The sequence below is a fragment of the Dermacentor silvarum genome, chromosome 8 (genome assembly GCF_013339745.2).
Source record: "Dermacentor silvarum isolate Dsil-2018 chromosome 8, BIME_Dsil_1.4, whole genome shotgun sequence".
NCBI lineage: Eukaryota > Metazoa > Arthropoda > Arachnida > Ixodida > Ixodidae > Dermacentor > Dermacentor silvarum.
Genome location: NC_051161.1, coordinates 62,998,135 through 63,022,447, shown reverse-complemented (window position 1 = coordinate 63,022,447; position 24,313 = coordinate 62,998,135). Strand labels below are relative to the sequence as shown.

General features: G+C 47.0%; 1 protein-coding gene across 2 annotated transcripts in view; it reads left to right on the top strand.

The window, feature by feature from the left end:
* LOC119461323 (metabotropic glutamate receptor 5-like) overlaps positions 1–24,313 on the top strand; it is a 390,655-nt gene that overhangs the window by 238,604 nt on the left and 127,738 nt on the right. For both annotated transcript variants that reach the window (XM_037722591.2, XM_037722590.2), the window contains 3 exons: positions 13,065–13,281; positions 16,131–16,323; positions 19,155–19,463. In XM_037722591.2, the coding sequence (XP_037578519.1) occupies positions 13,223–13,281; positions 16,131–16,323; positions 19,155–19,463 (561 nt within the window). In that variant the 5' untranslated portion in view covers positions 13,065–13,222. The remainder of the gene's footprint in view (positions 1–13,064; positions 13,282–16,130; positions 16,324–19,154; positions 19,464–24,313) is intronic.

The window sequence follows — 24,313 nt, the reverse complement described above, 5'->3', positions numbered from 1 at the left end:
AAAAAGAGTTTTCAAAAACAATATAATTCGTCGATCTTAATTTGTTTACTGCTTCTCTCTTCAGCGTCCTTTCAAGAGAAGCTAAAGACAGCGTTTGGCAGCACCATATGACGCACAGTGCAAAAGGAGCAAGTTCCATTCATGTCTTTACACGATGGAGCGAGTTCTACGGAAGAGCGTGACGTAACTGAGTTGCCACGAATCGGATGACCGCAGTAGTAGCAGCAGCTCGGCGGTGGCCCCATTGTGTGCAGCGTCGTTCAAAATCAGAATGTTTGTTACGCTAAACACAGGTTTAGGTTAAACACGGCGTAGGTTAAAACACACAGACAAGGGGTCCCATTGTCAACGACTGTAACGGGACCCTTGGTCATTTAATGATGTAGTGAAAAATATACAAGCAGTAAATAAATCCATAAGACGTAAACTAATACATAAATATATAATTAAAGGAGCGATCTAGACAATATAACTATACAACGCATAATCAAACAAAAAGGCAGAAAAAATAAGAAACACTGAAAAGAATTCGACAACTCAGTAATAAATATAGACAAAAGTGCATGTAAGTATTCGCAGGAATAAAAACATGCGAACAGGAAAGACTTATAAGCCAAAGTTAGATAATATAAGACACACAATCTCTTAGAAGAGATTGTAGATGCATGTAGGTTCCCTAAGAGATTGTTGTACATGCTGCCACCTAGTGAAAAAGGGGAGGCATAGTTCCCCGCGACTGCGCATGGTTGGTTATCTGGCAGCGCGCGCTGCTCTTCTTCTTATTGAGATGGAACACGTCTGAGAGACCATTAAACGTGTGCTTATGTGACTCCTCGTCTGGCCGTCTCGCTCTTCCCTCCTGGCTATATAACCGGAACAAGAAGAAAAAATAAGTTTAAAAGGCAATAAAAAATTGATTATCTAGAAGAAATGATTTAAGCACATTCTTGAATACATTGGGGGACGCGCGAGCTGCGGCTGGGCGGCCTGGGGCATGGCCGGCGGAGACTGAAGCCTGCTGGCGTGGACTGCGGGACCGAGCCGTTTGCCACAACATAAAATGATGGGCACCGTTTTCAACGTTATTGGCAATGTATTCGAAAACCTGATAGCTGAAAGGACAGATGCCAGTTTCCCATAATTGCTGCTCACTTTGGGTACGAGAACGTTGTTATTGTGCGCAAACGTGGTGCAATTATTGTTCTCCGGCGTACCCACATTAATAAACTCATGACGTAAGTTCTTTTCGTAGTAACTTGAAGAACAATATAGCAAGACTGTAACTGCGATTAAATAAAATGTCATTTGTGCGGAGACGTGCACTGGCGTTAGAAATGTAAGATTGACCATGAATAATGCGAAAGGCTTGATTCTTGATGTGTGGAACGGATGAAAGGTGTCTTTTATACGCATTTGCCCACGAAACAACGCCGTGTGTAGTATGACCATCTAGGACTGCAAAATAAAGCGTGATGAAAGTGACTCGTGTAAAAAAGGAGCGAGCTTTAATGAGCACCCTAATACCATGAGCTGTTATTTTTTTTCTTGACGTATGCAGTGTGATCACATTACTTTGAATGAATTGTAGCCGTCCTTTAAATTCAGCTCTTTATCCTCTTCGCTCATACCGCGTCATGAATTCCGTTTATGACATATACGGCAAATTAATATTAATCCAAGGCCAAGGTAGTGATTATAATCCCGATGAAGCGGTACTCGGCATAACGAGATCTTCCCAACACACGCATAAACGATGTGGAACAAGGATGAGAACTGGTGTGAATAAGGTACACATAAAACACACACACACACGCGGGTGCACGAAATATGGAAGGTCATGGGAACACCCACAAAACCCGCCAACCTGCATTGCTCCTAAATTCACTGGAGGACCCTGTGTGTACATCGCTCTGTAGAACATGCGCCATTTCTAGCCCTTCTCTCTCTCTCTCTCTCTCTCTCTATCTCTTTTCCACGTGGTGTTGGTCTTTTGCGGTACATGCTCGCCGAAACAATCATTGCTTTATGCCCGAGAGCGAAGACTCATTCCGGGAGCAGCACCCATGAGTCGAAGTAGCGGCCACCGATTACGCCGCGTCCTCCGGCATTAGGGTTTGGCGCACTTCGCCACGCGTTCGGGGCCCTCTCACGTTCGCGTAGGGCCACCCTCGCTACATCGTTGCGGCTTTCCCACAACGATTGCTGCGCGCGTGCTTTCATTTTCCCGAACCCGACGGAGGCCCGAAGCCATCCCGAAGCTGTATAGGGCTGCTGCTCCACTGCCTAACGACGTTTCAGTGCGCGCCGTGCCCAGTGAGGCCCGTATATATATATATATATATATACTAATCCAGCAAATGGCATACCGAAACGTGGCGAGCACTGCTTGCGGCCGAATCGCCCGTTTCACTTGCGGAAACATAACCTCTGAAACGATCTGGCGTTATAACGCTCGCCGTCGAACCCCCTGAGTGGCTGTTTCGTTTGCTTTTCCACTGGTCGTGCACGTTAGTGTGTGTGTAACGCGGAAAACAGCCGAGTTTATGCGGTTCGCCGTCGTAAAGCTGCAGCTTGTGAGGCAATTTCCGCGCGATTTCACGGCCTTCGTTTTACCGCACGTAGTACAATACGAGTAAGAGATAAGAAATAACGCATTCCCTCCACGCGGGATTATCGTTGCAATGAGTTATATGGTATGTATTGTGTCAGGCGTTATTAGCTCGAACTGTTCATTAGGAACGGTAATGTTTATGGAGCTCGCTTTCGGAACGCTTTGACGGCATGCTGCGAAATATTACGACTGGACGTTAGAGGGCTTGATGAAGCCGTTCTTGAGGTGCAATTGGCAATCGTTAACTTGTAAATATAAATGCTGTTTCAGCACTAACTTCTTTTTTACGCCTTGCTGGGTGCTCAGTCACGGTTAATATGTATTTGGGGCTTCACGAAAATTCTCGACTCGTGGCCGCGGCGTGATGGTCAATCTCGATGTCTTCAGCAAAAATAAATCAGGTGTATGAACACTAGATATTGATGGAAGAAAAGCAAAAATAAACTTACCACCGCACCGTAGTATTTTGATAAACAATTCTGGCGTCGAACTATAGCGTCCGCTGGTACAGTCGTAATAACATTGTCACGTATCATGAATTTCGCACATGGACGATGCTACCGGACTTTGTGGTGCTGTGTTTCTGAGTTGACTTTCAGTTTTAGTGTGGTATTAGTGTACTTATGTAACTGGACTTCGCGTTATTGGGATTTGGAGTCGACTTTTAGTTTTAATGCGTGTAGGTTAATTCTTTGTTGTTTTTCATATCTCTATGTGAAAAGGAGTAGCCGGCGCCAATTAAAGGCGACAACATCTCCTAAACTCCACATAATGATAACATTCAGAGCCCTTCTCCTGTCGAGAAAATGGGGATAAGTGAAGCTTGTGCCAAAACGACGCTGTCGCAGGCGTTACACTTTGTTTGCCCTAAACTCAAGGTCGGTGACTCTTCATTGACGTTTGGCCTCAACATCGCGCTCCCGCAACTCGGGGTCCGCGGCTCTTCGCTGACGTTTCGCCTGGGCTTCGCGGACGCCCTCATGCTTGAATCGGACGACCAAGCTTCGCTTACCCCAATTTTCTCGACAGGGGAAGAGCTGGTGATTTTGACTCTTTGGGTCCCACGTGTGACTAGGGTAGTTGAAGGGCGCGTAACAGGTCCCCGAGCCCACAGGGGTATGCGCCATTGAGCTTGGACCCTTTCTGCACTATCATCAGGATCGGCCCACTTTTCAGCGTGACACCACCACCGCCGAAACTTGTGAACCTATAAATATTCGCTTAATAATAATAAAAAAAATCTGTGTGGTGCACCCTTTCACATAACGAACGCGCATCGCAGTACCAAGGAGGCAACGCGCAGAGCTGCTACCGACGCCGTCCGCGTTTCCCCACGTTCGCTCCGAACGCGCGCGGTGTCCGTGACTGCACCGATGCCTCTGGCGGCGGTTAGGCAGGTTTCGACCAGAGAACTGGACACTGGTCGAGTGGCGTCGGGAATCGCTGCCTCTTTTCACCTCGCAACGTTTTAAATTCGAGCAATAAAAAGCGCAGCGCTATTTGTATAATACATATTTTATACAGAGCTGAATGATAAGCGCGTCGGGAGCAGCTTAAGCCTTACAAATCATTCTATGGTCCACCGTTCAACAAAGAAACCCGCTTGGCAGGAAGAAACGTAATTGGAAATGAAACGTGTGATCACCAAATAATAGATCAAGATACAGAATAAAACGTTTCTACACCCACAAGGCTTGCGATTGTGAACCATGATTACACAACCTGCCCTCGGTGTGAACAACCAAATCCACGTCGGCGTCGAAATGTGGGGTTCTGAGGTGGAATTCACAATGTTTTTCGTTCGCAAGTGCTATTTACCATTGACCGATTTCGTTTCGCAAGTGATATGCCATGGGAACCGCCCCCCGTAATAATATGTCTGACGTAATTAAGGGGTGGCATCTGCTCTATCGTACAGTTCTGGCGTAATAACGTTTCAGTGAATACGCCCTCCGCCTTTTACCATTTTATTTGGCCAGCGCGCATTTCACTTCAAACACTATCGAGCTCAATACGAGCTACAACGTGCGGGCGCTATGCCACGCGCTTTCACGGTATAGCTAATCTGAGCGCGATAGTACAAATCACCGTAAAAAAGCATTCACCGTAAGGGCACACCTTATTGCAGCAATAGCAGTAAAGACTCCAGGTTTTATCACCTCTGTCTCCGATATAATCTTCATTACCCGTAGTTAAAACAAAAGTACTGTTGCTGCAACTGCTCGTAAGAGCAGATACCAGCCAATCGCGATGTCGGACATAATAATAACAAAGGCGACCGTCCAATAGTAAACAGCACTTACGAAAAAAAAAAAGGCTTTGTGAATACGGGCCCCATGACTCGTATTCATAAAAACCTCTTACAATAGAATTAATTGCCCGTAAGATAAAATTCCAGACAGTCACGATACTCAACATATTATTTACAAAGGCTGCCGGTCAACGGCGAATAACGGTTACGAACGAAAAGCTTTGGGAATTCGGGCGTATGCTTATTCAGACGAAGAAGGAACCTTAAAAAGAAATAGAATCTTTGTTCCCATCCAAGATTCTTACCAGGTCCGTGACGCACGTCCGCACGTCCCCATGCCGTCATTGTTACGTCATTGTGTCGTGATCGTCTTACCGTTTGTCGTTATCATTTCTGTGCTGTCGTCGCGGCTGCCATGCCGTACGTAGTCGTCATCGTGTATAGCCACGGCCGCTGGATAAAAAAAAAGGTGCGGCCTGTCGCGCGCATCGAAAACGGTGTGACCTGCCGCGGCGCGTTAGTAGCGCGTATTTATATACCTTGGCGCTTGCGTTCATACTTTGAATTTTAGCACTGAAACCATATCCTCGGGTGCTAGTTCTTTATATACTATACTTTCTCCTTGACCATGCCTCGAAGGTAAGCTTTTATGAGAACAGAACACCAAAACAACTTCCATGTCATTAATAGATTACACTTTCGAATAGCCGTTCCTAACGTGTTTGTTTCCTGCGCGAGACTCTCAAGGGACCGATTACAGCGCTCGACCGGGTTTATTAATGCGCACGTGGAATCGCTACCCCGTAGCGTCTCGTGGGGTTTCCGCGTCGGAAAGTGCTGGTCACACTAAATTGTTACGCCCATATATTTTATTAATGCAGGCCACAGCAGCACATACTTCTACCGAATCGCAAGTCTGCAGCCGAATCGCAGGCGTTTTTGGCATGCGGTTCTTTTGACCTCCGTCATTTAGGCTTTGCCTTTGTAGGATACAGCGCAAAAGACGGGGCAGGCGAGCGGTAAAAATGCGCAGAGCGCTGTGCGATTCCCCACTAACCTATCCTGTTTATTGCGCTGTTACTTCAAAGATGGTTCCTTACCAACCAGCTTGAATCCGGTCTCTATAGGCTTGCCTCTTCATATCATAACATTTTGAGTAAAAGATAATTAAAAATGACCACAGTGGAAGTGGTGGAGAATACCTTTCAGCTATTCGTTCCGTAATGAGCGAAAGCCGTGCAATTTTTTTTTTCAGAAGGATCATCCGATGCTAAGTTCTGGAAATTGTCGCGATGATACCAAGTACCTCCAGCGAAAGCCTACACGTAGGGCAAATACATGAAGATTCTCAAGTAATATGGGCGATGGAGGGCTGCTTACTCGGGCGTTTCGCCAAAGCTTTCTCCTTAAGTACGCGCACATTCTCAAATACTGGCGAACAACCACACTCTGTAAATATTTCTCGCCTTGCTGAACTATTGCTTTGCTGTATACAAGACGTGAGATGATGTGAAGAGACAACGGGACAAAAACAGCGTCATTCGCTAAGTTTGTTCACACCGGACAGGTTCACTTTTTTCTTTAAAGTGTGCGCAATAACAGTTGCGCGCGGAAACCGGACCAGATAGCAATGAGAATGAAATTGTCAAACTGAATGCTTAACCCAACATACCATCAAGAACTGGTGGTCACTGATTCGATGTGCAGTCTGATGTTCACTGTTTATGCGAATTTCTCGATTATGTTTTATGCAATATGCCTGCATTTACTCACGTTGCCGTGAAGAATGCCATCGCGAGCACAAGCTTGTAGAGCACGGAAGCAGCGAGATATTTGAACATTGGCCTAACATGATCACGTGCGACTACTACATACTTATCAAAGTGTTTCAGGCAAATAACTGTGTTCATTGTTCATTGTTGAACCGTGTGTTATAAGCAAAACAAGAGCCATTGCATTTTCTGTTCAATGGGAACAAGGGCCACCAAACGTATGGGGCCACGAAACGTCAAATTTTTGCAATTTATTATATTTTGACGTATTTGGCGAGTGTATATTTTATTTCATCGTGTTTGAGGCAACATATGACTCAACTACAAAACATAAAAAAAATAACAACAGGCCTTTCACGGCGCTTGTGGTCTCAGCATTTAAAAAAATGGCCCGAAATGTCAAATTTTAGTCATTTTACAATATTTTGACGTATTCGGCGAGTATTTATTGTATTTCACCGTGTTTGAGGCAACATTATTGAACTGCAAACTTTTTTTTTTAAGGACAAGAGTCCTGTCACGGCGCTTGTGTTATCAAAATTTAAAAAAGAAATGAAAGAAAAAAACGTTTTGCAGTACAACATTGATAAACAAAAAGAAAAAAAAAAGGCCACATTCTTGCGGCTTCGGCACTTACCCTGGATATCGAAGATGCAGCAAGGTGTTCTCACGGGCCCGTGCATTGGCTGCGGCGAAAGCCAACTTTTTTAATGCAAAGCATTCTTGTTGATTGTAGACCGCCTTTTTCCTGCCGGGTATCGGACCGTTTTCGTGGATCGATTCCAAAGGAAGTGCGCGTGTAGTCTAACACATCGTCTCAAAGAGTGGCCTAGGACTGCATCTTGAGCGCACCGCTCAGTTATCCTACGCCCAGATAGCACTCACTGTGCCATCCAGACCCGCTAGGACCGCCGATGAAACAATGTGCAATCACTTATCGCTTGACACATCTGCTCTCGGATTCTAGGCACAGCGCACCTGGTTTCTTCCACAAGTGTGCACTGACGTCACCAATGACGCACATTGGACTTGCTCCGCCCTAAGCGGTGAATTGATCAGTGAAACCACCAGTGAAGTCACCGGTCAAAACATGGTCAAATCCACAGTGAACGGATGGACATTGAGTAATGTCAAGTGATGTACATATGCAAAATAGTTCATAATCATTATCAATATGATATAAACATTTCATCATCAGAACCTACGGCGTACGCTTTGCTTCAGGAAATTAACACGGTTCGTGAGTGCCCCTCGACTGCCTAACAACAATGCCTTGCACTATACACGTAGTGATCAAATGGAGTTGCGGCTGCCAAACGTTTGCGCATTCCGGGCATCGAAAACTTTTGCGGGCCATTTTACGAAGATGCATCTCTAAAAAAGAATTCACTACGAAACAAATTTCAATATGAATTTCACGACCTATACGACCTACATAGTTCAGCATTTTATCAATAAAAATTGCTGTATCAGGTATTGTTGCTATAGACCGATGTATAGAGTAACGATACCTTGCTGCTCTTGCGTGCACTTCCTATCCACTTCTTGACGATTGCAGTGAAAACATATGTGTCTTCTCTAACCAACTAGCCGTAACTTTTGCTCTGCCTAAACTTCCTTTGGCCGCATTCTCCATCCCCCTGTTCGTACCTTCATCTTCAGCGCTCGGTGCTTCAGAGTTTCCGGCCAGCCTCTGTACAATGTGCGGCCGTCCTTTGTCCTTGTCCGTTTCCTTCACTAACTACGAGAGGAGGACGAGGCAGTGTGTACGTCACATGACGGCAGCACCAGGAAGGCTTTTGTCACTCACGTCTATGCAAGTTCAGGAAAAACGGAGCCAGTTTTACTTCATTGTCATTTAAATGCTTGAGCGTTTCTGGACAACATACTGAAATGATGGAGTTCAGTGAAAGGGCGCAGGCTTGCTTCGTGCTTTGTGCTAGGAAACTGCCACAATGTACCGGAGAAACGGTCCGTTCTACTCTCTTCCTACCGCGACAAAACGTCAGCGCATATTGCCTAACGGCAGTCGGCAAGCAAATCAAGCGACAACTGGCTTCAGTCGACCTGAAATTTGGTATGGGTGGGGACATATCACTGCACAAGCTCAAGCTCTTCCACACATGTAGGAACAGCAGCACAAGCATATAGTATGTTTGTGCAGTTCGAGGGGGGGGGGGGGGAGAGGGGGATAGGTTACGGAGCATGTTAGTGCGTATGCGGGTTTGTAAGAGTGGGTGGGTGACGGGGAGACATATGCTTTTAGCCGATTGCCATTGCGGCTTACGGCCCCGCTTGCGTCATCGATAAAAACAATCGGGCGAACAAGAACTGTCATCGTGTTTGCGGCGGCCTGGCGCAATGAATGGACGGCGACGTGGTCCGGGCCCGTGGTCCGGGCCTTTGGGTTTTTCGCGCTGAGCGCCGATAAATAACGGCATAATACACGATGCACCAGCCCCACAAAGTGGGCCGACTCTATGATGCAGGGTTGTGTATGTGTGCGCGTGCTTCACTGCACGCTTGCGTGTTTGTTCGTGCGTGTGATTCCATGATACATTGGCGTGTATGTGACCTTGTGTATCTGTGCGTGCGATTGCGTGTGCGTGTGTGTGTCTGAGCGTGTGTTCCTCTGCGTTAGACGCATTGTTGCTCGCGACGCTGCGTGTTTCTACAGAATCTGTTCGCATGATCGCAATCGATGCAACAGCAAAGAACGAGGAGCGGGAGGCTTTCATAAATGGAGGATCGAAGAAGCATTGAAAGAGAAAACATTTCGTTTGAGCCCGTCCTGAATGGGGGCCCGATGCATCCGAATGGCGCTCAAAGCCAGTTGTCGTGGTGAGGGCGGAAGGGCGGGTGGTGAACGAGGCTTCGGTTTTTTGGTGGTTCCTAACGACGAATCGAAAACTATGCGAGCGCGGCTGCGTTTCCTAAATGTTCTGGCTGCATTGTTGCTCCGTTTTTACAGGAACGGGAAAGCTCGAAGGACAAAGACTGGGCGGCGCTGTCTTTTTTCATTCGCCGACAAATGCGTGTCGCTTGCTTAACCTCGTCGGGTGTGGTGAAGCCCATACGAATACGTCGTTATTCGCCCATTTCTTCGTTCCCCTGTGTATTCGTTATTGATTTTTGAATTCTATTTATTGTTTCACCGCTCGACGATGTTACTGTGCGACTAATGCTGCTTCTAAGAGGGACAAAGTTTTTCAGCAAGCTCTCTTTGTGTCGCCGGAGCGAACTATTCGATGATATCAGCGTCGAACGCTTGTGGCCAGAAAAAAAAGAAACAAACGGAAACAGAAAACGAAAAAAGAAAGAAAGAAAAGCGAGAAAAAGATCGAAAAAGTAAAGGAAAAAAGAACAACAAAGAACGCGTAGTCATTTTTGTTCCGCTTAGTGGCATTTCTATAGGCGAGATATTTAAAAGCTCTTCTCTAAAGTTTAAATTTGAACACTCGCAGAGGCGTGAGAAGAAACGTGTTCGCACTTTTCGTTGCTTATAATCATTTGCATGTACCACATTCTGAAAGCAAGTTAAACTAACCGTGAATATAAGGGGTGTTTATACACGTTAATATGTCGATACATCAGCCATTACGCATATTGCGTGACAGGTTGGCACAGCATGTCGGTGGCAGTTATGTTGACAAAAGCCTTAATGCGTTAAAGTTAAAGCGATCGACGAGCGCTATAAGTGTCACGCAGACATCGTTTCCGACGCATGGACTGCTGGCCTCCTAGATCACGTCATTCCTCACTTATGTGTTAATACATGCAAATAACTAAATAAGTAATGTATAATTGATTAGCTAGTAATTTATTTAATTAAGTTGTAGAAACCTCAAGTGCAAAAGTCGGCCTGGAACCTTTCAGTGCTTTGTTTCAGAATAACGTGGCGCTCGAGAGAGGAAGTTATATGGAGTTGGCGTCAGCGTATCATGAAGCGATAGCGTGCGAAAGCACGCTTTCCCTGTTTCACATGTTTCCTTGCGTCCAAGATCCGCCTACCGATTCCGAGCAGCGTACGAGCGCAATAACGAGGTGTCAGAGCAGCGCCTTGTAGTAAAGCTTCCACATAGAGCAATTGCGAAACGTATAGTACATCAGATGCTGGCCAGATGTCGCACTGACAATGTTTCCATGATACGATTGGAGACATTCATATCATGGCGCTCATTCATATGACGTTCATTCATATGCATTCATTCATAGACATTCATTCATATGCGCTGGGCCATTCATGGCCCAGCGCATATGAATGGGACAATAAAGCGACATATTAAGCCGTATTAGTAAATTGTTACTTCCTGATAGCGAAGCTACCACTCTTACCGGAAGAGCAGGCTTAGTAAGCCAGAAGGAGGGAGAAACGAAGGACGAGTGGCGACGCTCGGCGCACACGTCACGCCACTTCATGCCAGTACGCCGTGACGTCACGAATGCTGACGGTGTTCACTCGGGTGTACTTAATGGCTCGCCAGTAAAGAAAGTCTCCATTGCGTTCTATGTAAAACGAGGAGTCAGCCTAGCCAGTTCTGAGGATTTTACTTGTGCCAAAACGTCCAGAATACGAGAAAATACTCTGAAACCTGTGACGTCATCGGCGTGACGTGTCTGTGCGAAATTCGAGAAACGGAAGTTTGGCCATTGTTACCTCCTCAAGTAATCATTCCGTTATCGCAAAATAAATGAAAATAGAGTCTTAAAAGAATACCTCACAAATTGAACCGCATTTAGTGTTGCTGGTTAGCGACACTGTATGCCGGGTCGACTCACTCAGACCGAGATCGTCCCGTGAGTCTGCGTCTAACTGAGCCCGCGTTAGTCCTGGAAAGTTTGAGTATAGGGTATTCGAAGTGAGTCCAAGTGGCCGGGAGTCTGAGCAAGTTTGGGCGTTTGAGCAAGTTTGAGTAAGGCGTCAGTAAGTCGGGGGAGCTGAGTTTGAGGAGGTGCACATCAATGTGAGTGCAGAGTCGGATTGCGCTATTAATCTGAGCGCCATTGAGTCCCGGTGAGCTTCAGCTAGGGCGAGTCCCAGTGAGTTTACGTATGTGGGATCCACGAGTGATTTCATGTGTTAATTTAGAGTCCATGAAACTAAATGCGAGAGTGACTGAGCATGATTTCGGGCGTTTGTTTTTATCCCGAAGCTGTACCCATTCGAAACAGTGAGACCGAGTGAACACATGCGAAAAATGGTCTCATGTGAGCCTAATAAATCAAATTTTCAAATTTAAGGGGCCAGGATATGTAGGGAATTAAACTAGCCGTAACTTCAATAAAAAAGGCGATGCGAGCACAAAATCTGCTCGCGCAAGCAGCTTATTCGCTTTGGCGGACACACATTTAGCGTACAATTAGCTAGCCATCAAACGCTTAATTACCGAAAACTTCTGAATTTGTTTTTTTTGTGTTCTGTCAATATTATTGTATATGTTTATGTTTGAGACGTTAAACAATCATATTTGAAGACAGCTTCACTTCGATTGATGCTCCTGCAGCGTTTCTTGTAGATGTTCATCAAATTTGACGCTCAGTCAGGCAATTTCGCATTCAGGGGCATGCATATCGAAGCGACGTACAAGTCCTCGTTGTGACGTAGCTTACTGCGTCACATTGTGGGAAGTTGGGCGAAGCTGATAGCAGCAGCGCTCTTGCACTCGGCTGGCGAAAACAAGCAACGACTGACTTTTTTCGTTCCCACATGTGCACTGCAGCATAACCGTGAGGCTTGATGTTGTGTCGACATGCACGCCTCTCAATGAGAAATTAGGGGACTGAGTGTCAAATATGATTATAAACGTCCCGGAACAGAATAAGCGCTCCAGGAGAATCAATAAAAGTCAAGCTGTCTGCAAATACGATTTTCCAACTTTTGAAACATATACATATGCCAGAATCGTGACGGAGAAGAAAAAAAAAAACATGTTAAAAAGCTTTCGTTAATTACGCATATGACGTCCCTCATTTTCCGCAAAAAATTTGTCCGCCAAGCATAATTAAGCTGCCCGTGCAAGCAAACGTTGTGTAGCTATAGCATTGCTTTTTATACTTGAGATTATTGTTAGTTTAATTTTCATGACCTTGTATAGTAAATTGTGTAAGCTTACTTTTGGGAAACGTGGTCTTTAGCAAAGGGTTGCAGATTTTGAACTGCCTGGCAAAGAGTGCGCGAGTGCCCAGGTTCTTCGGTGATCACAAGTGGTCGAAACTGCGAATGGCACTGAAGCCAACGTTTAGACGAGGAGATTTACTGCCTTGACGAATGCAAGTCCCGTCGTCAAAATATTGGCGCCAGCGACATTTCTTGTTCGATCACTGGTGATCACTTTAAAACTCCCTCTTCTTCTGAACTCCTCTTCTTCGGGTTCTCCTGTGGCATATCTGTCAATTTGTTTTCCTATATTCTTTGTGTGTTGCGACGCAGGCGGTGGTGTTCGTGGCTCCATCATCACCCCGATGCCCTCTGGCGGTGGAGGGACCGCCGGCTCGAGCCGGTGCGGCGGCCCGGCGCGCGAGCGCCGACGCCGGCGACTACGTGGGGCGCCCTGACCCAGGCCGCCGGGAACTGCCGCCGCCGAACACATGTGCCCGTGCACTAGCCGCCGAGCACCGGCAACACTCCGGCGCACCACGCCGGCTAGGTGCGTAGTATATGCGCGTGTTTGCGTGCGTACACATGTAGAGCCCACACTCGTTGGCTAGGCCTGATACCGGTTTACTGAATGATTGTTCCATTCGTTTATTGAGGCAGCTGCAGCAGCAGCACCGATCTACTTTATGTACTTGCTTCATTACATGCACGACATTCTTCGTAATTTATGTACGTTGAAACAGTATGATGGGTTAGTTGACTGAATATCTGTTTCTTTACGGGGTTATCGGGATAGCCTGAAGCCTGTCGTGGATTATACCAATGAGGGGTGAGCGACTGAGCTTAACAAACAGAAATTTATGGTCAACCAATATGTAGAGAAAAGAGTGGCGCGAAAGTGAAAATAGGCAACAGTCGGCACCTCGAGAATTGAGCGCTTTAGTATAGCGTGAATAAAATGAATGGGTATACAGCGGCAAAAAGTGTCAACTGGTGCCTCGGGCCGAATTCACAGCGCTTTTCGTTCGTAAAAGCTGTTTGCCATTGGCTTCTCTGATAACCTGTCCAACACTACGATTGGCTGGCACCTGAACAGTTGAACCGTAATGACTTTATTTTCATTCCAGAACTTCTCTTTCGTAAGTGGTGTCCGTGTCGCGGCAACTGTCTCTATATAATGCCGTGCGCTATCCTAAATGGCGGGCGTCCCAACGTCGCTCAGGAATAAGCGTACTTATGTAAGAGAAGTTTTGTGAACACGGAGCCCTGTCTAGCAGTTTCTGTCCACGCGTATAGCACATGCGGCAGTCGCTTGTGCAAGCGAGTCTTCTTCCTATGCTGCACTGAAAAGGTCGTGTCAGACGTCCAATTGGGATACGGTAAGGGATTGATGCAGACGAGACAGGTGCCGATAGCTTCAGGTACAGAAACATGCACGGAGACTTGAAGTGGGAGAAAGCACGGAATGGTGTGCTTAACGAAAACATACTTCATATACGTATATCTTCAGAATAGTGTCCATAACCATGATAGCCCTAAATGTGTGAGCCAGAAAGAATCATCAGCCGTTGAGACGTAATGTTTATACGGAGCAAACCCAGTCTGCGCCGTTAATCCTGTGTGGCGTCGCAGACTATTGACACACGTGCATGGAGGCGACCACCAGGAGGAACTACCGTAGTATTGCGTCTGGCGACGCTAATCTTAGCGCCACAATCCGGGAAACCGGAAGCGCGCCGAAGTCACGAGGCCAGCTTGCGCAGGAAACGTCGTTCTATCGTAGCGTCTCTGAGTGGCCTCGTCGTATGCGCTGTTCTGTGCGTGAGCTTTAGATTCGCCGCATCCTGTAAATAACGTTTTACGCTGTACGGGTTTGTTGCAGTTAGCCGCGAGCTCTCTCAGACGAACGACATACGCGGACTTGCGCGTGCAGAAATAACGACAGGCAGAACGAGCGGACAGCAAAGTACGAGACAGGACAAACAGAAGGCGCTCGTCCTGCCTGTCCGTGTTTTAGTATACGTGCGTCTGTTCGTACCTGTCATTCATGCAGCAGTGTTTCACTATTTATCCCAACAAGAAATACATCAAAGCTTTAAGCCAGGCTTTCTTGTTCTTGTAGGCTAGATTACGTTAGTGTAATACGCACGTAAACGAGCCTGAAAACGCCACCCTTGACCACTTCCGCTTTCTTAGCTATTCTGAAATGCTAGCTTGGCCATTGAACAAACGCCCCGCGCTCCGCACAAGAGTGCTAAGCTTCTTGTTTTCGTAAAAAAAAAGAAAAAAAAAAAGATCCCAGCCAAGTGCCACTATAGAAAGCGTTGATATATCGCGGGATCCATTAGTCACGCAGGCCGGCCGCAGTGACCTTCATGATACCAGCAGCGCGTCAGCTCACTGAAGGTCACGTGCGTGGGGCGCTTAAACACTCTACGCTCTATAATGATGTCCACCAGGTGCTGGTAGCCTTTCATCTACGATATGTCGAGCGCGTCGGATGTGCAGCCGCTTTGAGCGCGACGGGGATTTGAAACCATCGCCTGCATGTATGCGACTGTGGGAAGCTGAAAGGACCGCGAGGCCACGTTGCTTCGCGGCACATGAGGTACCATTGACGATGTCGCGCTGTCTTTGTCTTTCCTCAAGGTATAGTGACTCAAAGTGCATCTTAGGAAGATTTTGGCATCATTTCATGTCAGAGACGCATCTTTATATATTTTTGCTATTGAAGGAAGCTTACGCAGAGCTATTCGGCCAGTTCTTCTAGTACAGTCTTTGCGGTTATGTTGAAAAAAGGATTAAAAAAAAAGAAAATCAGACTGAGAAAGGCACATGGCGCAATTACAAGCAGCGTCACGCAACGCAACATAGTTTCTTATCCCTCCTTCCTGGCACAAGGGGTCGAAGTTGTGCTTCAGCTCGCCCAGTCCTGTAAGAAGGAAGCGGAAACGTTTCTTGAAACGCACAGCAAAATTAAATGAACAGTGTTGCTATTCGGCATGATTCTTGTGTTGAATAGTGTTGCATGGCATGTTTCAAAGCACTTTTGAGCAGGTTATGGGTGATTATTGGGTAACGACGACGCATCGAAGCAAAGTTTCGTTTTGTAACGAATTTATAGTGCACCGGTCAACTAACTTCTTAAACGCTGTGGTGTCGCCGCCGTATGTCACCGTTTTCGGTGTGCGCTGTCTTTTTTTCTTTCATTCGCCAAAGATGCACCGACAAGCACAGGCCTCTACTGTACAGAAACCCAACTGACAAACTGCGTATCGACCTCCAGGATATGCCCTGAGATCAGGCATACTATCAGAACTGTTGTGAATCAAAAGTATGTTCTCATTCCTGCCCAAGCAGCACTGATCGATTGCCATTTGCATGCGTTCGCGCTCGCAGGTGGCTGCTGCAGGTCTGCGTGCTGCTGCTGCTTCTGGAGATGGCAGCCGAGCGGCACGGGGCGTTGGCCGCCGTGCCGCTCAGCGCCCAGCGGCAGACCGGCAGCATCCCGGGAGACTTCATCATTGGCGCCCTCTTCCCCGTGCACCAGTCACCGGACGCCAAGAACGCGCAGACGCGCACCTGTGGAGAGGTACTTGTGTCCATTGATCCCTTATTCTTATTAGTATTTGATGTGAAAACACACATACAATGGATAGAAAGGGAAGCAGGGAAGGAGCAGACTGACAACTGCCACCGAGAGGGGCACAAAGCCTGCCTACTCTTTAGAAAGGTAGGGCTGTTGTGTTGAACAAAACAAATGCGGACACAGGAGAGAGGTAGGAAGAGAACGGCAACGTGTAACTTGAGTGCTTCCAGGTTTGAGCTTGTTTCAGTTCCCAATCTATAGCGTTGCTCCTGTAGTGTAGTTCCAGTGTCGTGTGGTGACGCGCAAATATACGGGGTGCCAAAGAAAGGACATGGTTGTGGCTTTAGCCAGGTGGTTGACGCGGGAAACTCATGTTATTTCAGCCACCTACATTTTCATTTTTCTGTTGTAACTGAATCTGAAGAGTGGATCACGTCACGAAAGGGGAAAAAAATCGGAGTAGCTTGCACTAGTGGCGCAAGGCTAAAGAAACAGCGGAGCTGATCGGTTCCTAGCTGGTCCTGGCTATACGAAGTGATGCCAAGGTATATGAAGTAATGCCAAGTGATGCTAAGTTGCATTTCCTCGTGACCCGTGGCATCGGGGAACGCCTCGCGAAACACTTGCAGTCCCAGCACACGTAGGGGAAGTGGGGCGAAAGCTATGCACAGTGTACGGGCGGTGCGCAGCTGACGACGTCACGGCGCATGCGCAGTAGCAGGCAGCTGGTGGGAGCTCGGCCGAGCCGCCGCCAGAGGCGCCTTCTGCAGTCACGGACACCGCGAGCGTTCGGCGCTAATGCGGGGAAACGGAGAAGCGCGGATGGCCTCGGTAGCACCTCTGCGCGTTGCCTCGTTGCTGCTACAATTTGTTACTCTCTCTCTCTCGCTCTCATTTTCTCTTTCTATCTCCCGAGCATAGCGCGCGGCGCTCCGCGAGGCGGTTTCCAGGCAACGCAGTGGCAGGCGGCACACATTACGGCCGGCTTAAAAAGCTCCGCTGTTAAAAGGATTCCTGGAATGCATTGATGAGAACCCAATTCTGGGCAGTGACCTTAGTGAGTGAGACCTTGAGAGGAGTGCTGTAGGTGTGTTGCGCATTGTAAGCAAATGTGGTTGCTACAGTTGGCTGTCGAAGCCGATGATATATGTGTTCAAAGCGTCAGACAAACTAATTGTTGTGTCCTGTATGTATTGGGGAAACAATAATTCCTTAGAGTATTATATCTGAACATGCTTCTTCCATTGGTTAAACGGAAACATTGAATAAGGGGTAAGCATCCTTGCCTGTTGCGGTGCTGGTTGACAAAGAAAAGAGTAAGTTGGATTTGTATAGGTACGAATGATATTAGCCCTGTAACCGGCAGTGTTGAAATTCTTTAATCGCACTAAGGTTACGTTAAATATTAGTGTTAATAAACGCGAATAAAGTTCAGAAATTGAATGAACATTAGCGCTGTTCCGTTGCGCGCCTCTGACGAAGAACGAGTGTACGTTCACTCGTTCTCAAGAGTGACAGTTTCGCAGCAAACTCTAAACAAAGGAATTGCTGTTCGGCTTCGATGTGAGATACTGGCTGATTATGGTTTAACACTGAAGACAACAAGAGGAGTAGGAAAGTCCTTATCGCGAACACCCATTTTTATTTCACTTTTTTAACATCGCCATTCGGATGTAACGCATGATTTGGTTTTGATAAAAGACAAATAAGCATGCTACCCATCTTCAACAGTAGTGTTTTCAACCTATACACAACTGTAGCGCCTGTGTAAAAAAATGGAGTTGATGATAATGGTCAGTTTGGAGCATTAAATAGTTACGCCTTATTTACGAGCAAAATTACAACTAGCAATGCCTCTAGACATACGTAGCGTAAAGTGATGATTATCGTGTTTGTGCTTTTACGCTGCGCGGAGCGCGTCAAACAATACGATGCCATTGCTGAAACGCTTAACCATCGAGTTTCCAGCACTTGCTCCAGCCGAGTGTACTGTAGAGGGCACTAAGTTATAGGAACTTGGTAAATTTCTTATTATTATTTTGAAATTAAAAGAGGTTGGAGCCTTTAGTGGAGCCGGCTACGCGTCGTAGGAGAAAAAAAAAAGAGCCCAGAAAGCATTTAAGAACTCTGAATACAGTCTTAGAACGAACGTTCGAGAAATTTCGCACACATGCAAATCAAGGCATAGAATAGAGTAGAAGACATTGAGAAGACAGACACATTTTCGTAAATACGCGAAAGTACACAAAAGAGCGCGAGAACACGCACTGAAGTCAACAATATTGCAAACTATAGGCGCCTAACGTCGCCGCATATAACCACATAACACACCACATAATGCTGCAACTTCATACAATCAACTCAACTTTAAGTACAAATATGACTTGTTGTATTTAGATGATTGCAATAGCGTGCTCAGACGTGAAGACTTCTCATGAACATAGCATTTCTGTATATTCTAGAAAGAAAATAATTAAACCCACAAATATCCTTTTTTGCATCCCTCTTGTTATCCGGTGCGCGCCCTATATATATATATATATATATATATATATATATATATATATATATCTGTGTGTGTGTGTGTGTGTGTGTGTGTGTGTGTGTGTATTCTTTAGGGGGTGAATGGTCAACGGGCCGTTGGTTACGGAACTACATCCCATTGATGTCAACTGAACTTGCTTACGCTTTTGCACACCCGAAAGTCACATATTCTCGGCTGTAGCGCTTGAGCACGTAGCCGGCATGGCACTGCTGCGGATCATGAGTCTGTGCCTCACTCGTTGCCATGGCAACGCGCACACCTTGTCTCAGCACGCTCATCCTTCGCGCAGGTCCGCGAGCACTACGGCATCCAGCGCGTGGAGGCCTCTCTGCACACCATCGACGACATCAACCGCAGCGACGCGCTGCTGCCCAACGTGACACTGGGCATCGAGATCCGGGACTCGTGCTGGTATTCGCCCACGGCTCTCGAGCAGAGCATCGAGTTCATCCGGGACGCCATCAGCGCCCAGGAGACCAGCGGAGTCGGCGGGCAGAACGTCACCGAGTTGCCCCCTGCCTGTCCCAAGGGACCGGCGAGACGCGTCAAGAACCTGGTGGGCGTCATTGGGCCCGGGTCATCGGCCGTCACCATCCAGGTGGGTTTCAAAGCACGGATGATGACAAGAACGAGGCCCTTCCGAGGACATTGCAGTGGTCGACCGGGAATAACTTGCAGATGGGCTAGTTGGTAATCCATCTTGGCAACAATTCCAGAACGCAAGAAAGCGCGCTCCCATACGCGCACGCACTAACACGCACACACCAACACCCAAGAAAGTACAGCTGTTGCACGCGAGCGCTTGTGTGAAAGAAGGGTCCGGCGTTCAGCGGAATTGTAAAAATGCCGTTAAAACATATCCTCAGCGAAGAAAAAGTTGCAAGCTGATGTCGTGTACGTGTCGAAAGAGCTCGACAACGTTATGCTGCCGCGTAATTGTTTTATTATACGCACATAAACGCGTTCTCCGCGACTCCGAGTATTCAGTACCGAAGCGATCGGTGGGCAGCCATCTTGTATTCATGGCGGAACGAGGCAGTAGAAAAGAGTCAGTTTTGTTCGGCATATAAATGCATCCTTAATGCGTAGACGTCACTTTAACGTGTTGAGTTCTCGCGGTTGTCTGACGTCGTGTGACAGACAGGCGAAGTGGGCGCAGCCCGTAAACGGTTTGGCCGACAGCGAGGGCTGATGGTGAAAAGAGGCGTAGAATCGGTCACAATTACTTTTTGTTTGTTTGGTCTCATCATGCATGATCAGTGTGTACACGTCATATCACATGAGGAGTTCTCGCGGTTTTCCTGACTTCGCGTGCCATTCAAGCGAAGTGTGCGTGCGTGCGTGCGTGCGTGCGTGCGTGCGTGCGTGCGTGCGTGTGTGTGTGTGTGTGTGTGTGTGTGTGTGTGTGTGTGTGTGTGTGTGTGTGTGTGTGTGTGTGTGTGTGTGTGTGTGTGTGTGTGTGTGTGTGTGTGTGTGTGTGTGTGTGTGTGTGTGTGTGTGTGTGTGTGTGTGTGTGTGTGTGTGTGTGTGTGTGTGTGTGTGTGTGTGTGTGTGTGTGTGTGTGTGTGTGTGTGTGTGTGTGTGTGTGTGTGTGTGTGTGTGTGTGTGTGTGTGTGTGTGTGTGTGTGTGTGTGTGTGTGTGTGTGTGTGTGTGTGTGTGTGTGTGTGTGTGTGTGTGTGTGTGTGTGTGTGTGTGTGTGTGTGTGAAACCCGAAATTTTTTTTTACTATCCATGGAGGGGCTGATTGCGGAAATGGAATAGAAAAGTTTGGAATAGGTTTACGTTATAGCGCCCCACGGCCGGTATCATGTGGGGATTCATTAGGCTCGAGTCTACTACTTTCTTATCGTGAATCATTTAAGACCGAGCGACCCTGTGGTGACGTAGGTATGAAGCGTCACTCTGACCGCTGGCGAAGACCGAGAAGGAATGTCATTGGAATAAAATCGTTGAGTTATTCCGGCCCTGGGAGAGTTTGTACACCTTGGGAACCTAGTAAGGAGCGCACGAAGGGTGAAATAGAAAGGGAGCGAGGGACGGTGAAAGACATAAGCGAGGACACTGTACGCTCAACACTGTGTAACTGTAATCATTGTAGGTTATTTTTAGGGCGCTTTATTGGTCTTTATTAGCCGAGTTGTTAGAGTTGATTATTTAGCCCACTTAAATCAAATGTTAATCTTACGGCCACTATGTCAATCGAAGGCTTTCATTGCACAATTTTTTTTTTCGGTTGGGTTACCACGTGGCATATTGTCATAATGGAGTTAGATATAAGCATGCACGCCTGTTTTATAGCGATGCTGCAGCAGTGACCTATAAAAGGCGTTGTCCATAATCCATCTTCCACAGTTTTCTACTTGATTACTCTTCAATTTCACACTTTTAAGGGCACATTTGAAAACATCGCTCTCAATTGTTAGCCGCGCGTTACCGTTTGCGTAGGTTCTTTTTCCGTGCTTAAAAAAGAAAGCCTGCGAAACTACCAGAATGCCACCGCGGCACGCCTCTCGCGCGCCCCAGAGGCTACCAATTAAGCACGGAAAAAAGAACTGAGCAAACGGTAGCGCGTCGCGAAGAACTGAAAGAGATGATTTCGAATGCGCCCTACCAAGCATGCATTGACACTGTGGCCGCAAAATTAGAATAAAAACTTTCCTTAATAACTGCTATTAATTACGCTATTATTAAGAGCAGGAAGCGCTGTGGTGGCTTCGGGATGTTGCTAACGACACACTGGTACGCTTCGTTTCACCCAAACAAAAGGCTTCGAGTTTCTTTTTTTTTTCTTTAAACATGGTCCGTGTTAGCTGAGGCACATATTGGGCGTAACGTCATGCAGAAGCGATGGCACTGCCGTCACACTTCGGGCGGGAAAATAAAAACAAAAGGTATGGTGGTGGTGGTGGGGAATTGTAGCAACAGGCGGGTTTAGCCTGGCGATCAAGGCAGGTAAAAAAAGAAAGGAAATACAAACTCTATTTGCCTGAATTTCATGGCAGGTAGAATCAATGGACGTGACCATGCTTACAAAAGTAAGCTTGCAAACATTGTTCTTTGATGCGGCGAACAAATTGGGCACCGAGAACAATGTGGGCATCAAAAGAGGCACAGAGGAACGCAGCTTCGCAGTTTTTTCTTGACAAACCAAGGGAGTAACAGTGCGAAGTGCTGTTGGAGAAAGAGAGAGAGAGAGAAAGCAAAAAGTGGAAAGGCAGGGAGGTCACCCAAATGAGCATCCGGTTTGCTACCCTACAGTGGGGGTAAGAGAAATAGAAAAAGAAAGAGAGAGAGAGAGCGAACATTTCGTGCGCAAAGTAGGATGCACAGGAGGACATAAACGGTCGCTCAGGCCGGTGCGCTTCAAGAACTGCACAAGAACTGTAGACGTGGACGTTATCGCGATCATAAAGCACTGATGACGGGAGAAAATTTTGAGAGAAATCATTGCCGATGATTATCAAATTCAGAGATAGCTTCTGGAATTGCGCTGCGTCGCTATGGCATTACACGGTGAAAAACCAAACTACCATGCTAGTACAGTGCGATTCCAGTATATGCTATTGTTGACTTTGGTAATCACCAGCAAGGATTTCTAGTGGAATTTTTTTCTTGTTTTGATTTACGTTGAAGAGGCGACTTTGATCTAGATTCTCGTTGGTACTAATGTCGGTTCAGGCTCTCGTCTAATTCCCGTTGTGTTCTCTTTGGTTCACATAACATCTGCTATATCTCACAGCATCCTGAATTCCCCTTTCTAAACCCCTCTCGATAGAGCAGATAATTATTTCTTGCCCCCGTTTGCATCAGCGAACAAACTTCTTTAGCATTTAGTTATATTTCGGGCCGGTGGCGCTGTAGCCCAATTCGACTAGAGATTTTTTTCGAGTAGTATTTCAAGCCCAACCGTGCATATATCTCAGCGTGAGGTACCTACGCTCCACTGGGCCTTGAAGGTACCATTACGTCGGCGTCGGTAATATTCAGAGAGCACTCAAAAAACAAGTTGAGAACTGAGTTCGGCTCAAAATTTGTTACCGCAAAGTTTTTCTACAATAAAGGGGGCGCGTACTTGACAGCTTTCTTTTAAAATTTGTTTTGCAATGTCCTTTCGTGCTTATGGCGAGAGTATCTCGCGAGAAAAGTGCCACAATGAGCTGTCGCAAGTACAGGGGTTATCTCACATGGTATGCCTATAATAGTGCGCAGCCCGAAAGCGATCGAGCACCACTTCAGTGAAATAATGATGTGCTGAAGGCGTCCCGTCCCTACCGTGGACGGCGCTGTATGAGTTAAAGAGTGGATAGAATTTTTCGGCTCTTTTAGATGCGAAGCAGCTTATGGTCGGGGGCTATGTTACTCCATCCATCCATCCATCCATCCATCCATCCATACATCCATCCATCCGCCGTGCGGCGTCCACACCCCTACTGCGCATGCGCATCCTCCTCTCCTTGTCTCCTCTCCTCTCCTCTCGGCATTCCTCCTCTCCTCTCCGACGCTCCTCTCCTCTCCGGATTGCGCAACGAATGGCAACACCTGCGGCTCCGCGCGCGATAATGCGAACCAGCTTAGGTTAGAGGCGCGGCGTTAGGCGCTGCATCCTCCGCTAGGGGGCGCCACTGTAGCTCGCGGTATAATGACGCAAGCGCGCGCTCCGCTCCTCTCATTCTTCTCCCACAACGCACGGTAAGTATAATGGTAGCTATACGGTAGATATACTCCCGCGAGCTTGATGATGCAGATGCGAAATCGCATACCAGAATATCCGCCTTCTGTCCTGGATGCTCTACGCCTCGGTGACGTGTGAAGGCCACTAACTTTACCACCCTTTTCTTCTTTCACATAATGATGGTACTTCTGCCACCATGACTTCATTACGCCTGTTTCCATTGCGCCATGACTTCATTACGCCTGCTTAAAAGATTTGGGCAGTGATTTCGTAGCGATGCCTCGGATCCGCTCTATTCTATGCTAGTCTTATCATCCACTTTTCATGGCCGGCTGATCCCATTGGTAACGCGGGCGGAGCGCCTCCCTGAACAATGACAGAGCTCGAAAAGCGCGAGAAGGAATTGCATCGGGAAAAGGCATCGCTACAATATCGCGGCCCTGATTCGTTGCACCTTGATCTTTTTCATGACCATTGTCTTTTAGATTGGTGTGCTTTCTTCGGTCAACGTTCGTGTCATTGTTTCATTGACACACCACGATCCTTTCGCTCTCGTGTGTGTCTCCTCTTCGTACCTATGCATTTTTTCGCCTGCTTTAAAGTATGAAGTATTGCCACTGAGCGTTTGGTAGTCGTACTGGATTGCGGCTAATGTTGGGTTTAGCCTGGTTCTTCTGTGCCTGGGGTACTTTACCACAATTTGAGCAAGCTAGTGTCTCCTAAAAATACAAGAAAACGTGAAGCCTCCCTGCTGGGCTGTAATGAGTTCTAGAAG